Raw genomic sequence first — 15,905 nt, forward strand, 5'->3', positions numbered from 1 at the left:
TTTGTGTGCTATCCCTGGAGTTGGGTGAGGCCCCTCAGAGTCACCTGGCAATGAGTGGGTCACCAAACAGTTATCCCAGGAAAAGATCCATGCAGAGCGGGCAGTAAACAGCCACCGTCTCCATCGGTCTCCTGTTTCTGTCTGGAATGTTCCTCCCCAGCCATGCTGAAGGTCTTCACTCATGTGGGGCCACCCTGCTTACCTGTCACCCCTCAGGGGGGCCTTTCCACACAGCCTTCCTACAGTACCTCCTCGTCCCTCTGCACTCCTTCCTGTGCCTCGCTTTCCTTTTTGGCACTGACAATATCCTGTAAGTAGTTTGAGGACAGGGGCTGGGTTTTGTCCACGGTACAGAGCCAGTGCCTGGCACAGTTGTGGTCGAGACAGGCTCTTTATATAGCTTGTTGATTGTCATGTGTGTTTAAACAGCTCCTTGATCCTGAATAAATTTCCTTATGAGTTAACCAAACCTGTTGCCGTCAAGTTGATTCCGACTCATGGTGACCCTATGTGTTAGAGTAGAACTGCTCCGTAGGGTTTTTTTCCCCCTGTAATTTTTTTAATCTTTATGGAAGCAGATCGCCAGGCCTTTTTTTCTCGGTGCTGCTGGGTGGATTGGAACTGCCAACCCCTCTGTTAGTGGTCTAGCGCGAACCGTTTGCCCCACCCAGTGACCTTAGGTGTTAATTTTTTTCTTTTTTCCTGTTACTGATTTTGTTTACAAAAGAAAGTAACAGAGATAAAATGTTGGAAATAGAACGGAATTTATTCTGCAGCTCGTATGTCGCTTTTCTCAGTGTTTCACGTACCTTTGCGTTTCGGGGTTCGCAGGCGATATCGTGGGGCTGTATGACGGCGCTAACGAAGGCAGTCCGCTGGCCACGGGGATCCTGACGCGGGTCACCCAGACATCGGCCACGGTGGCCTTTGACGAGTCGCAGCATTTCCAGTTGAGCTTGGAGCGAGAGGATTCCTACAGACTACTCAAACTTGCCAACGACGTCACCTACCAGCGACTGAAAAAGTGAGCGTGCGCGCCGAAATCAGGCCTGACGTTTCCAGAAGCTCCGCCAACGCCCTCCCACCACTTTGCCTGCTGCGCCAACAAAAAGCAACCCTGCGCTCCCCGGTGCTTCTTGCGGCACATGCGGACGGGGAGCTGCAGGCGGCGGGGCCCGGTGGGGGCGGGGCCGGGGCGGGGCCGGGGCGGGGATTGGGCAGGCGGGGCCGGGGCGGGGTCGGGGTGGGGATTGGCCGGTGGGGTGGGGCCAGGGCGGGGCGGGGATTGGGCCGGCGGGGTGGGGCCAGGGCGGGGTCGGGGTGGGGTGGGGCCAGGGCGGGGGATTGGGCAGGGAGGGCGGGGCCGGGCGGGCTGGGTGGGGCTGGGGAAGGGCTGGGGTGGGGCTCGGAGGCGGGGCTGGGTGGGGCGGGGGGGAGGGCTGGGTGCGGCTGGGGGAGGGCACGGAGGTGGGGCTGGGGCGGGCCTGGGTGGGGCTGGGGTGGGGCTGGGTGGGGGCTGGGGAGGGCTGGGGCGGGGCTCAGGTCTGGCTGGGGTGGGCTGGGACGGGGCTCGGAGGTAGGGCTGGGTGGGGCGGGGGGGAGGGCTGGGGTGGGGCTGGGGTGGTGCTCGGAGGTGGGGCTGTGTGGGGCTGGGTGGGGCTGGGGTGGTGCTCGGAGGTGGGGCTGGGGTGGGGTTGGGGAGGGCTGGGGTGGGGTTGGGGAGGGCTGGGGTGGGGTTGGGGAGGGCTGGGGTGGGGTTGGGGAGGGCTGGGGAGGGCTGGGGCGGGGCTCAGGTCTGCCTGGGGTAGGCTGGGGCGGGGCTCAGAGGCGGGGCTCGGTGGGGCGGGGGAGGGCCGGGTGGGGCAGGGGTGGTGCTCGGAGGTGGGGCTGGGTGGGGCTGGGGGTGGGGCTGGGGTGGTGCTCGGAGGTGGGGCTGGGGTGGGGTTGGGGAGGGCTGGGGTGGGGTTGGGGAGGGCTGGGGTGGGGTTGGGGAGGGCTGGGGTGGGGTTGGGGAGGGCTGGGGTGGGGTTGGGGAGGGCTGGGGTGGGGTTGGGGAGGGCTGGGGTGGGGTTGGGGAGGGCTGGGGAGGGCTGGGGCGGGGCTCAGGTCTGCCTGGGGTAGGCTGGGGCGGGGCTCAGAGGCGGGGCTCGGTGTGGCGGGGGAGGGCCGGGTGGGGCAGGGGTGGTGCTCGGAGGTGGGGCTGGGTGGGGCTGGGTGGGGCTGGGGTGGGCTGGGCGGGGCTCGGAGGTGGGGCTTGGAGGTGCGCTGGGGCAAAGTTGGGGCCTGGGGGGTACGGCGGCGGCGTGGGGCTTGGGGCAGGATTTGGGTTGGGGCCTGGAGCCGGGCCTGGGGCGGGGCTCGGAGGTGGGGCTGGGGCCGGGCACCTGGGGAGCACAGGGTGGGGTGGGGTAGGAGCTCGGGGCAGGAGCTCTGGGGTGGGCCTGGGGCAGTGAATCCCGGCTGCTGACCCGGGGCGTCTCCCTCGGCAGAGCTCTGCTTGCCCTCAAGAAGTACCGTTCTGGCCCCGCGTCCTCCCTCGTAGACGTCCTCTTCGGCGGCTCAGACCCTAGTCCCGCTGCTGACACACGTAAGAACTTCGGGTTTTTCTTTTCAGCTGACATGGCTGTTGACAGCCTCTGGAAGAACGAGACCGCGGGCCATTTTAGCAGGCATTTGAAAATGTACAGTTAGAACAAACCTATCCTTGACGTCCTTTTATGAATGTCTTTGAGCAACTTGTATGTATTAGACCCTCTTTCAGCTACTCAGTAGAACAAAAGGAGCTTGTTCCATCGTTCTTTAGAATGTTCTTTCTAATGTATCTAAACATCTTATTTTGAAATGTGAGGCTATTTTTTCTAGCTCAGTACCGTGTGAAATTAGAGGACGCCTGATCATACTTTATGCTTGATAGCACTTTTTGTTTGTTTGAAAAATCTGAATTCGGCAAGCATTTGATTATTTTCTCAACATCCTTCCAATTTAAGATAGTCTGTCCTGACTGTGGGGTCCCTGTGTGGGGCAGACGTGCCTGACTGCTGAAAGGTTGGCTGTTTGAACCCACCCAGAGGCACCTCGGAAGACAGGCCTGGTGACTTACTTCCAAAAAATCTACCACTGAAAATCTTACGGAGCAGAGTCTGCTCTGACGCCCATGGGGTCAGCATGACGCCCATGGGGTCAGCAGGCAACTGTTTTTTTTTCAATTGTAACAGTAACATGTTACTGTTGGCACAAAGTTTAGAAATAAAGAAGCATAAAATCAAAGGAAAAAAAAAATCGTTCACAAAAATATGTTGACCTAGCTTGTCAGGGCTGCTGTAACAGAAATGCTACGAGTAGGTGGCTTTAAAGAACAGAATTTTGTTTTCTCACAGGTTAGGAGCCTAGAAGTCCAAATCAGGGTCTCGTCAGTGTCGCACCTTCTGTGGGCCTGTCTCCTGGTTTCCGGTGACTGCCGGCAGCCTTTGTGGGATGAGACCTTACATGTCATCTCCCCGTGTGTGTCTCTGGGTATATTCTGCTCTTTTCATAGGTACCAGTCAGAAGCGGCTATCAGGCTTAGGGCCACCCTATGCTGGCATGGCCTCATTAACGTAACAGAAGAAAACCCCTATTTCCCAAGAGGGCCTATTCTTCTTGGGGGACACGGTCCAATCTGTAACATGTCGTCTAGAGTTAGCTGCACTAGTACTTGGTGTATCTCCTCCTAGTCTTTTTCCTGTACGCATATGGAACAGTGTATCTATTACACACACGCACACACGCATGCACGCACGCACACACATCCTACCCTTCACTTCGCTTTCAGTCGTCGCTGTACTTTCTTCAGTGTTCTGGAGGAACATCGTTTTCGAGGGGAGTTTGTGTCTCATCAGGCAGCTGCGTGTCATTTGTCCAGTCCTGTAGACGCTGGACTTTGTCGTTTTTTACAGCAGTGACTTTGGTCCAGTCTAGTACAAGGGTTAGCCCACAGCCGTTTCTGTCACATCTGTGTTAGTGTCGGCTTTAAAGGTGCAGGGCTGCTCTGTAGTGCTTTTTCAGTTTTGGTCTTGATGACTTACTGTCTTATAAATACGCATTTTCTTTGTGTGTTTGTCTTTGGCAGTTGTGAAAGCGCTCACATTTCAATGATACCTTTTTTTTTTCCAGCTAATATTTATTGAGGGGTTATGGACTGAATTTTGTCCCTCAAAAATATGTGTTGTAAATCTTAACCCCTGTACTTGTGGATGTCCCATTTGGGGATGAGGTTTTTCTCTGTTATGTTAATGAGGCCATATCTATGTAGGGAGTGTCTTAAGCCAATCACCTTTGAGATATAGAAGGAGTGGTTTAGGCACAGAGAAGGAAGCCCGGATGGGGGAACGTAGATCCCAGCCACATGACGATCACCAAGGAATCGAGGAACAGAGTTGGGAAGAGAAAAAGACCTTCTCCTAGAGCCAACAGGGAGAGAGCGAGAGGCTTCCTCTAGAGCCAGTGCCCTGAATTTGGTTGGACTTCTAGCCTCTTAAACCGTGAGAAAATAAATTTCTGTTTGTTAGAGGAACCGCTTATAGTATTTCTGTTAGGATAGTGCTAGATGAATAAGGCACAAGGCTGCTATGTGCTCAACACAGAGTTAGAAACGTGTTTACTCTGTGTTTAGGAACACGATGTGTCTTACTTATAGTTATGAGCTAAAGACAGGGGTACAGTGAGGAGTCACAGAGGGGACCCTGGAGCTCTGGATCAGAGGGACCGTGACGACCCCACATTCCACTATTGTGACTGTTCATGAGGGTTGCTTCAGCCTTATTTACTCGCTTACTGAGCGTCTCTGTGTGCCAGGTACCGGGAGCACAGCTGAACAAACGGTCCCTGTGCTCAAGGAGACAGAGCAGAAGAAACAAATTAGCCTTGTCATGGGAGATTTGAAATAGAAACACGATCCTGGAATTTGTTATTAGTTGTATTTTGTCATTTGTCATTTTTTGGGCCCTTAAAAAAGGGACAACGTGGTAGAAGCTAGTGTGTTCCAAGAATCATTTACTTCAGAAAAGTCTGTTACTTAGGAGCATGAGTTGGCCAGCTTTTTCTGTAAAGGGACAGATAGTAGATACGCTAGGCCTTGCGAGCCATATGGCCTCTTTTGCACGTCAGCTCTGCTGTTGTAGTGGAGAGCAGGCACACAGACGATATGCCGACAAGTGAGTGTGGCTGTGTGCCAATAAGACTTTATTTACAAAAACAGACAGTGGGTTGGATCTGGCCCATGAACCGCAGTTTGCTGATCCCTACTGCAGAAGAAGTTGTGTGGAAACAAAGATTGATTTCGTGTTGATGGGGTTTTCCTTGTGGGGAGGTTGTTCCTGGCGTGTATCAGTTGCTTCCCTCAACGCACACTCTGAGAGGAAGGAGTGCCAGGTGAGGGAGAGCTGGGGCCTAACTGCCATTGCTTCTTCTCCAGCACCGCCAACCTTCTACAACCCCTCCTTGGACGCCTCCCAGAAAGAAGCGGTTTCGTTCGCGCTGGCCCAGAAAGAGCTCGCCATCATCCATGGGCCTCCTGGCACCGGGAAGACCACGACTGTGGTGGAGATAATCCTTCAGGCTGTGAAGCAGGGCTCGAAGGTGGGCAGGGGTGCCTGTGTCTGTCAGGTGGCCGTCCACGCTTAGCAGGAGCTCAGCCAGGCACCAGCCTTGGTTCTGGTTCTGCTGAAGCTGGTCAACAGTGTTACTGAGCACTTATTCTTTTATTTTTAAGGAGGAGGTTTTATTCATGAAGAGATTTATAACCACTTACATTTATAAAACGTAAACCTGGTAACAACCTAAGTCTCCAACAACAGGGGGTTGGGGAGAAAGACTACGACATACCTACAAGGGGGCTGTTGTGCAGTCGTGAAAAGTGCGTTTGTGCCGAAGAGATAACACATATACTGGAGGTGACCAGCTGTCCCTGTTTGCCGAGGACTTCCCCAGTAATTTTAGGTCTGAAAGTCCTGCCTCTCAGGAAACGCCTGGGTCCTGAGCAAACAGGGCCAGATGGTCACCCTAGGCAACTAGTTGCAGCTGAGTCAGTTCTGACTCATGGTGGTCCCGTGTGTGTCAGGTGAACTATGCACTGAGTCGTTGCTGATCCAGCACTGGGCTGGGCCCTTTCTGACTCTGACCATGCCCCAGGACAGCCAGGAGGCCCTGGTGTTGTGTTTGTGCTCAGAGAGCGTCCGTCTGGGCCATGGAGAGAGTCTCCTGGCAGCCTTTGTTATGGACCAGGCATCGGTCTGGGATGCAGCTGCTCATCCTACTGGCTGTGCTGGGGGTCTGGCCAGGGCTGGGGCTGACGCTGACCACGGCCCCATCTGTGTCTTCGGGAGCTCAGGGTCTGGTTGGGGCAGACAGTTGAATCGTAGTTAATCAGGTCGCCTGGTTAGTGGGTACAAGGCCACGTGCAATCACAGATCCCTGGTTTTTTGACGTATGGAATGTAATATTGTGCGTTATTGTGTACAGCTGTTTTTTTAGGTTCCCATTTAACCATTTCTGCACAGGCTGTTCAGTGACATTGATTACATTCTTCATGTTATCTCCGTTCTTGTTGTCCTGTTGCCATTAGTTTCCCTGGCCCCTTACATTCCCATCTTTGTCTTAAAGTGACTGTTGACCATTTGGTCTCCTATAGGTTATTTTTAAAGGAGCACAGTACTCATGGGATATTCTCTATTTTGTGAGCCAACCTGTTATTCAGCTACAAGGTAACCTGGGGCCAGCTTTGGCTCAAGGCTTAAAGGGCATCTCAAGGCAGTAGTCTTGGGGAGTCATCCAGTCTCAATCAGTCCAGTAACTCTGGTTTTTTTTTTTTTGTTTGTTTAAGAATCTGAGCTCTGTTCCATATTTATCTCCCATTCTGTCAGGATCCATGTACTGTGGCCCTGATTAAAACGGTAGATAGTGGTAGCTGGGCACCGTCTAGTTCTTCTGGTCTCTGGATAGGTGAGGCCATGGTTCCTGTAGAGTAGTTTCTTCTTTGAGTCTCTGGTTTTCTTCTTTTTCTTTTGCTCCAAACAAGTGAGGCCAGTAGTTATATTTTAGATTATTACATCCTTTTGTAATGTTTGAGGAAGGATCTCTTATCTCATTCTCATCAACATGATGCCATCGTGGAAGGCTTTCAAAAAGGTTTCAGGTTTACCAAGTGTTGGATAACAATGAGAATTGGAGCAGCGATGGTCACCATGTGCAGGTCAATGGTGACCAAGTGCTTCGAGACCTGGGCTCTCGGAAGTGCTTCCACTCTGCTTACCCCTCTGGTGTGAGCTGGACGCTATTGCTGCCCAGTTCCCAGACGAAGCTGAGAAGCAGGATCAGGTGCCCCAGGCCCTGAACAGCGAGGGCAGAGCTAGGACGAGCACCCGGGCCGACGTCCTCCCTGAGCCTTGCTGCCTTTCTGCTGCCTCTCAGAACTGAGCAGGAGGGCGTGCTGCTCCTGCAGAGGCACAGAGAGTGAATCTTCAGGTTTCCTTTGCAAATTGACTGCCTTTGCAGCAGAAAGCAGCTGTAGATAACACCTACCGGGAAATCTGCTGCTCAGAGAACTGCCGTCAGGGTTTTCCTGCTAGTGTGTCTTGGTTGGCACAGACATTTGGAAACTATTAGGAAAAGATCGCTTATTGGCAGGAAGCAGACTGGGTGGTTTTGGTTGGGTGCCTGTGTTTCGATAAACAAAGTGCAACAGGAGACCTGGCGCTCGCTGCCTCTGGCTGCGTCTGTGAGGATGGGGGCTGTGTCGGGAGGGCGCGGGGCTGGCAGCTCCTGCCCGATTCCTGGGCTGCCCTTGCTGCCTCCTTTGCAGCTGCCGCCTGCTCCCAGAGTGGAGCTGCAGTTTCTGGAGCAAGGTGGGGTCCATTCAGAAAGAGTTCCCCTTTCTAACTGTCCGTGATAGGGTGGTTTGGCCAGGGATGTGACGGAATGCCCCACCCGCTTGTTTCAGGGCACCCGCCACCCCATCCTTTTCCTTCTACAAGTCACTTAACCCTGCTGCTGCTCTGGTGACTGGCACTTTTTGAGACACAGCTTGTGGTTACCCACGTACTGTGTAGTTGGCAGTCAGGTGTGTTCTTTAGACTATTTTTACACATTTTTTTACAGCTCCAAGCTTACACGTTAAAATGATCAGTCATACACACTTCACCCTTTTTTATTCTTCAGGCTTTCCGTTTGTCTTGGTGTAAACTTAAGTGGTGTGATTAAGATATAAATGACCAGGCCACAATAGATGGACCCGGATAGAATGGGAGAAAAACATGGACCTTAAATTCCTATTAAAAAAAAAAAAAAAAAGACTGAACCGGTTGAGACTGGCGGACTCCCTGAGACTCCTGAGATACTCTTTAAACCTTGAATCAAAACTAGCCCCGAGGTCACCTTGTAGCTAAGTAACAGATTGGCTCACAAAATAAAGAATATCACCCATGAGGACTGTGTTTCTTAAAAAAAATCATCTATCTTTATGAGACCAAATGGTCAACAATTATTTAAAACAAAATGACAGTGTCAGGGGGCCTGGAAACTAGATTAACGGAAGAGGAATAGCTAGAATGGAAATACAGAGAGTGTTCACCCATTGTAAAGAGCACAACCAATGTCACTGAACAATTTGTGGAGAAATTATTGAATGGGAATCTAAACTGCTGTGTAAACCTTCACCAAAAACACAATAAAATGTTACTTAAAAAAAAAAAATATGCATATGTGTCTTAGTCACCTAGTACTGCTATAACAGAAATACCACAAGTGGATGGCTTTAACAAAGAGAAATTTATTCTCTCACAGTCTAGTTGGTTACAAGTCCGAATTTAGGGCGTCAGCTCCAGGGGAAGACTTTCTCTCTGGAGGAAGGTCCTTGTCCTCAATCTTCCCTTGGTTGAGGAGCTTCTCAGGCGCAGGGACCCCGTGTCCAAAGGACGCGCTCTGCTCCTGGTGCTGCTTTCTTGGTAGTTTAAAGTCCCCAACTCTGTGCTTGCTTCTCTTTCCTTTTATCTCTTAAGTAATAAAAGGTGATGTAGACTACACTCTGGGAAACTCCTTTAACTTTGGAGCAGGGAGGTGAACTGAGTAAGGGTGGGGTTACAATCTCACCCTAATCCTCTTAACGTAAAATTACAATCACAAAGTGGAGGACAACTACACAATACTGGGAATCAAGGCCTAACCAAGTTGATACACACATTTTTTGGGGAACATAATTCAATCCATGACAATGTGTATATAGATATTCATGTATGTATGACTAACTAAATCTGTTATTGTCGATTCTGACTCGTAGTGACCCTATAGGACAGAAGAGAACTGCCCCATAGGGTTTCCAAGGCTGTAATCTTTATTGAAGCAGACTGCCACATCTTTCTTCCACGGACCTTTCGGTTAGCAGCCAAGCACTTTAACCATTGCGCCACCAGGGCTCCTTGTATACGTGTAGGTGCATATATAAAGTTACAAATGAGCAGACCCTGGTTTGAACTTTGCGTTTCTTTTCCTAGGTCTTGTGCTGTGCTCCCTCGAACGTCGCAGTGGACAACCTGGTGGAGCGCCTGGCCCACTGTGAGCAGAGGGTTCTGCGCCTGGGACACCCAGCCCGCCTGCTGGAGTCCATTCAGCAGCACTCCCTGGACGCGGTCTTGGCGCGGAGTGACAGCGCCCAGATCGTCGCAGACATCAGGAAGGAAATCGACCAGGTCTTTGTAGGTACCTCTTTGCCAGCGCCCAGTTGATTTCTAGTCTCTTTAAGGAGTGTGCTGTGTCTGTTTGAAGTCCTCTTTGTTTGCTCCTGCCTCCATCTGTTCATTTAGTAATTTCAACAACTGGGACTCTCATTTTTTTTTTTTTGGTGCTAATCGTAAAATGTTATTATTTTTTTTATAATTTATTTTTGTTGTTGAAAGTATACACAGCAAAACATACACCAATTGAATAGTGTCTACATGTACAATTCAGTGACATTGATTACATTCTTCTAGTTGTGCAACCATTCTCACCCTCCTTTTTTGAGATGTTCCTCCCCCATTAATGTAAACTTGCTGCCCCCTAAGGTTCCCGTCTAACCTTTCGAGTTGCTCTTGTCAGTTCGATTCCGTGTAGACAGATCTTAAAAGAGCACAGTGCTCAAAGCAGACATTCTTTACTAGTGAAGCTGAACTATCTGGTTTTAAGAAGACTTGAGGGGATATTTTTGGCTTAAGGTTTAAACAGTATCTCCGGGCAATCATTTTGGGGGTTCATCCAGCCTCCACAGCTCTAGATTGTCTGGATTCCATGAGAATGTGAAATTCTGGGAACTGCCCGTTTTGACAGAGAACTAAACTCAGGGTTCTGCAGGAACCTAGCTGCCCTTGTGGTAAGTTCGTCTGTGGATGAGGGATCATTGTAAAGAAGACATGTTTCTAAATGCCCACCCGTAACTGCACACATTGTCTAGGTAATTGCATGAAGAAAAACAAAGCCTGAAATAGACGTTCAAAGTATATGTATTCTTGGGGAGCTTTTTTTGTCTGTTTTTACGTCATCATTGTGAAAGAGAGCACCTGTAACCTGGGAGCCAGGTAGGTGGGGTTTCCATTTGCGATGCAATTTTTCTCAAAGGCAAGCCCAGTCCTTTAAAGCTCTTGGCTTCTCTAGTTTACACGTTCCCCAGTTTCCCTAATTACTTGTCCTGTCCCGAGTCCCCATCAGCAGCCTCCCTGCCTCTCAGGAGCCCGCCTTGATGTCCCAGCCTTGGACAAGTAATGGCAGGGCAGGGTGCTGGGCGCCGGTGGCCTTCCCCAAGTCCTCAAGCAGAAAGGTTGCTCTGGTGCCACAGCAGGGATGGTTCACACGCTCTGGAGGTGGGGAACAGGACACACACGTCTCTCTCAGCTGAAGGCGGGTGGGAACACGCTGTCGGGTGACTGGCTGTGTCTCAGACTTGGGTCATTTCATTGTCTTGCTTCTGTTTAAATCCGGGCTTTTCAGAGTTTTCTCCTCTGCAAATTAGGCAGGAGAAAGTGTGTGCTGTCACATACGGTCAGTTGTGTCCTGTTACCCCTGCCAAACCTGTCTTCAGAGTAGCCGTCACAGATGAGGAGAGGGCTACATGTCTTTCTGAGGTGTTAAAGGAAGTGAGATGGGCGTTGTTGTTGTTGTTGTTGTTGTTAGGTGCCGTCGGGTTGGTTCTGACTCATAGCAACCCCGTGTACAACAGAATGAAACGCTGCCCGGTCCTGCTCCATCCTCACTGTTACTGCTGTGTTTGAGTCCATTGTTGCAGTCACTCTGTCAGTCCATCTCATCAAGGGTCTTCCTCGCTTCTGCTCCAAGAGCATGTAAAGTGACTGTCTGTGCAGGGCTGGGCTGAGGTCCACTTTCTGGACTCTTAGGAGTCTAGTTAAATGCACCGTCTTCTTCGAGGACTTGGTCCCTTTTGACCTTCCCTAAAAGGCAAGTGAGGGCTCCCTGGGTGGTGCTAGTAGATTAGGACTTGACTACTAACCAAGCAAATGGTTAAGTACTTGACTACTAACCAAAAGGTTGGTGGTTCCAACCAACCAGAGGTGTCTCAGAAAAAAGGCTTGTCCTTCTATTTCCAAAAGGTCATAGCCTTAAAAACCCTATGGAGCACAGTTGTACTCGGCACGCGCGGGGTCGCCATGAGGCAGAATTGACAGCCTCAGATTTGGTTTGAGTTTTGGGTTATAAGGCAAGTGAAGATGTCAGGGGCTTTGTCACTTGTGTGATTCTGTTGCCCCTTCAAGAAAAGTTTTTGACATTTCAGTGCTTTTTAAGGAGCCTGCTGAGCTGGACCAACTGATTATAAAGAAAAGCCATCATAAACGAAAGAGAGCTAAGTAAGTGTGGAGTGTGCCAAAATTTCCTATTTTCTTTGCTTCTCTTTGTAGGTGAAAAACAAAAAGACCCAGGATAAGAGAGAGAAGGGTAATTTTCGGAATGAGCTGAAGCAGTTAAGGAAAGAACTGAAGGAGAGGGAAGAAGCAGCCATGCTCCAAAGCCTCACCTCGGCCCACGTGGTCCTCGCAACCAACGCCGGTAAGCGGTTGTCTCCATCCGTCCTGTCGGGCCTCAGAGAGCCAGTTGGGAAGTGTACCCCCCCCTTCAGTTTCTGGAAGAGTTTGGGTACCAATGGTATTATTTCTTCCTTAAACGTCGGGTATGATCTGCAGCTGCAGCCCTCTGTCCCCCGCGGCGCTCCTCACAGGAGGGGTTTTAACTACATACTCAGTTCCCTTGTAGATGCAGGAATATTCAGACTCTCTCTTCTTTTTTTAAAATGATATTTTATTGTGCATTTGGTCAAAGTTTACACAGCAAATTTGGTTCGCATTAAACAATTTCCGTACATACTGTTCTAACTCATAGGAGTTGACTCACTGGCAGCTGAGTTTAGTTTTTTTATACATAGTGTTCAGCGCATTTGTTATTGTTTTCACGACACGTCCGCATTCTCTGTGTTTCCAATCTGGTCGTCAAGTTCTTTCTCCTTGAATGAGCTTGTATCCTTCAAAGAATTTGCCCGTTTCACCTTTGTTGTCAGTTTATGGGTGTAACGTTTTTCATAATGGTCCCTCATTCCTTTACTTTGTAGACACTCTAATGGTGTTGCCTCTCTCGTTGCTGGTGTCAGTCATTTGTGTCGTCCTTGTTGTTTTTCCTGATTGTTTTCGCTAGACGTGTATGGATTTTATAGATCTTCTCCAAGAAGCAGCTTCTGGTTTCATTGCTTTTCTTTGTTCATTTTCTGTTTTCAGTTTCATTGATTCTGTGTTGATCTTTATTAGTTCGTTTTTTTGCTTCCTTGGGTTTAACTTGCTTCTCTTTTTTTTAGCTTCTTAAGGTGGAAGCTGAGGTCATTGAGCTGAGACCTTTCTTTTCTGACACATTTGTGCTGTCACTGTCCCCTTGAGTCCTACTTTTGTGGCATCCCACGTTTTTTGATTTGTATTTTCATTCATTTCAAAAATCCTTTCTGACTCCCATCTTGATTCTTTCTTTGAGCTGTGGTTATTTAGAACTGTGTTATTTACTTTCCAGACATTTGGGGATTTTTTAGATCTTTCTTGTTGTTGATTTCTAATTTAATCTCACTGTAGTTAGAGGACATACATTATATGACTTGAGTCGTTTCAAACTGAATTGAGACTTCATTAGGGACTAGAATGTGGAGTGTCTTGGTAAATGTCCGTGTCCACTGTTTGTTCATGTTTAAATCAGTGTTTCTCAGGATTTGCTTTTCTTTAAATTTTGTTGTTGTCAGGTGCCGTCCAGTTGCTTCTGACTCATAGCAACCCATATACAACAGACTGAAACGCTGCCTGGTCCTGCACCATCCTTACAATCATTGCTATGTTTGAGCCCATCGTTGCAGCCGCCGTGCCAGTCCATCTCATTGAAGGTCTTCCTGTTTTTCACTGACCCTCTACTTTACCAAGCATGATGTCCTTCTCAAGGAACCAGTCCCTTCTGATAACACGTCCAAAGTACCTAAGACGAAATCTCGCCATCCGTGTTTCTAAGGAGCATTCTGGCTGGACTTCTTCCAAGACAGATTTATTTGTTCTTCTAGCAGTCCATCATATATTCAGTATACCTGAAAGCCATCAGTTCTTCAGCCTTCCTTATTCACTGTCCAGTTTTCACATGCGTATGAGGCGAGTGAAAATAACAGGCTTGAATCAGTGGCACCTTAGTCCTCAAAGTGATATCTTTGCTCTTCAGCACTTGAAAGAGGTCTTTTGCAGCAGATTTGCCCGTTGCGACACGTCATTTGATGTCTTGACTGCTGCTTCTGTGGGCGTCGACTTTGGATCCAAGTAAAATGAAATCCTTGACAACTTCAGTATTTTCTCTGTTTATCGTAATGTTAGTTATTGGTCCAATTGTGAGGATTTTTGTTTATGTTGAGGTGTAATCCACACTGAAGGCTGTAATCTTTGATCTTCATCAGTGAGTGCTTCAAGTCTTCTTCACTTTCGGCATGCAAGGTTGTGTTATCTGCATCTCTCAAGTTGTTAATGAGTCTTCCTCCAATCCTGATGCCCCGTTCTTCATGTAGTCCAGCTTCTTGGATTATTTGTTCAGCATACAGATTGTATAAGTATGATGGAAGGATGACCCTGACACACACCTTTCCTGACTTTAAACCATGCAGTATTCTCTTATTCTGTTTGACCGACTGCCTGTGTACAGGCTCCTCGTGAGCATAATTAAGTGTTCTGGAATTCCCATTCTTTGCAATACTTCCCATAATTTGTTATGATCTACACAGTCGAATGGAGCCCTGATGGCACAGTGGTTAAGAGCTCGGCTACTAACCAAAACATGGGCAGTTTGAATTCACCAGCAGCTCCATGGAAACCCTATGGGGCAGCTCTACTCTGTCCTGTAGGGTCGCTATGAGTCAGAATCAGCTTGACAGCAACGGATTTGGTTTACACAAATATCTTTGCATCGTCAGTAAAACATAGGCAGATATCTTTCTGGTATTCTCTGCTTTCAACCAAGATCCATTGGACATCAGGAACGATATCCCTCGTTCCACATCCTCTTGTGAATCTGGCTTGAGTTTCTGGCAGTTCCCTGTCGATGTACTGCTGCAACCGCTTTTGAATGATCTTTAGCAGAATTTTACTTGTGTGTGATATTAATGATATTGTTTGATAATATCTGCATTCTGTTGGATCACCTTTCTTTGGAATGGGCACAACTATTGATCTCTTCCGCCAAGCAGCTATCTTCCGAATTTCTTGACATAGACAAACGAGCGCTTCCAGTGCTGCACCCATTTGTTGAAATATCTCAATTGGCATTCTGTCAATTCCTGGAGCCTTGTTTTTTGCCAATGTCTTCAGTGCAGCTTGGACTTTTTCCTTCAATACCATCGGTTCTTGATCGTATACTACCTCCTGGAATGGTTGAACGTCGACCAGTTCTTTTTGGTACAGTGACTCAGTGTATTCCTTCCATCTTTTGATGTTTCCTGCGTCGTTCAGTATTTTGCCCGTGGATTCCTTCAATATGCAGCTCAAGGCTTGAACTTTTTTTCAGTTCTTTCAGCTCGAGAATTGCTGAGTGTGGTCTTCCCTTTTGGTGTTCTAACTCTAGGTCTTTGCATATTTCGTTATAATACTTTATTTTGTCTTCTCTAGCCGCCCTTTGAAATCCTCTCTTTAGCTCTTTTACTTCATCATTTCTTCCTTTTGGTTTAGCTACTCGACGTTCAAGAGCAAGTTTCAAAGTCTTTTCTGACATCCATTTTGATCTTTTCTTTCTTTCTTGTCTTTTTAAAGGCCCCTTGCTTTCTTCATGGATGATGTCCTTGATGTCTTTCCACAGCTTGTCTGGTCTTCGGTCACTGGTGTTCAGTGCATCACATCTGTTCTTGAGGTGGTCTCTGAATTCGGGTGGGGTATACTCAAGGTTGGACTTTGGCTCTTGTGGACTTGTTCCAGTTTTCTTCAGCTTGAGCTTGAGCTCGCATATGAACAATTGGTGTCAGTTCCACAGTCGGCCCCTGGCCTTGTTCTGACTGATGATGTTGAGCTTCTCCATCGTCTCTTTCCACAGATGTAGTCGATTTGATTCCTTTGTTTTCCATCTGGCGAGGTCCAAATGTGTAGTAGTCGCTCATATTGTCAAAAAAAAAAAAAAGGTATTAGCAATTAATAAGTGTTTTCAATGAATAGATCGTTAGTTTTCAAAATTCTACCATGTGATCCTCGGTGTTGTTGCTATCACCAAGGCAGTATTTTCCAAGTACTGATCCGACCTTGTTTCCAGCTTCTTGGGTTCCAATCGCCACTCATCAGCAATGCATCTTGATTGCATGTTTGATCAATTTCAGGCTGCAGAAGTTGGTAAGAATCTTCCATTTC

General features: G+C 48.7%; 1 protein-coding gene across 3 annotated transcripts in view; it reads left to right on the plus strand.

Annotated features, from left to right (window-relative positions):
• Positions 1-15,905, plus strand: part of IGHMBP2 (immunoglobulin mu DNA binding protein 2) — a 41,046-nt gene that overhangs the window by 10,429 nt on the left and 14,712 nt on the right. For all 3 annotated transcript variants that reach the window (XM_049892726.1, XM_049892728.1, XM_049892727.1), the window contains exons 3-7: positions 832-1,024; positions 2,490-2,587; positions 5,453-5,616; positions 9,525-9,725; positions 11,916-12,063. In XM_049892726.1, the coding sequence (XP_049748683.1) occupies positions 832-1,024; positions 2,490-2,587; positions 5,453-5,616; positions 9,525-9,725; positions 11,916-12,063 (804 nt within the window). The remainder of the gene's footprint in view (positions 1-831; positions 1,025-2,489; positions 2,588-5,452; positions 5,617-9,524; positions 9,726-11,915; positions 12,064-15,905) is intronic.

Source organism: Elephas maximus, chromosome 7 (assembly GCF_024166365.1).
Source record: "Elephas maximus indicus isolate mEleMax1 chromosome 7, mEleMax1 primary haplotype, whole genome shotgun sequence".
NCBI classification, from domain to species: domain Eukaryota; kingdom Metazoa; phylum Chordata; class Mammalia; order Proboscidea; family Elephantidae; genus Elephas; species Elephas maximus.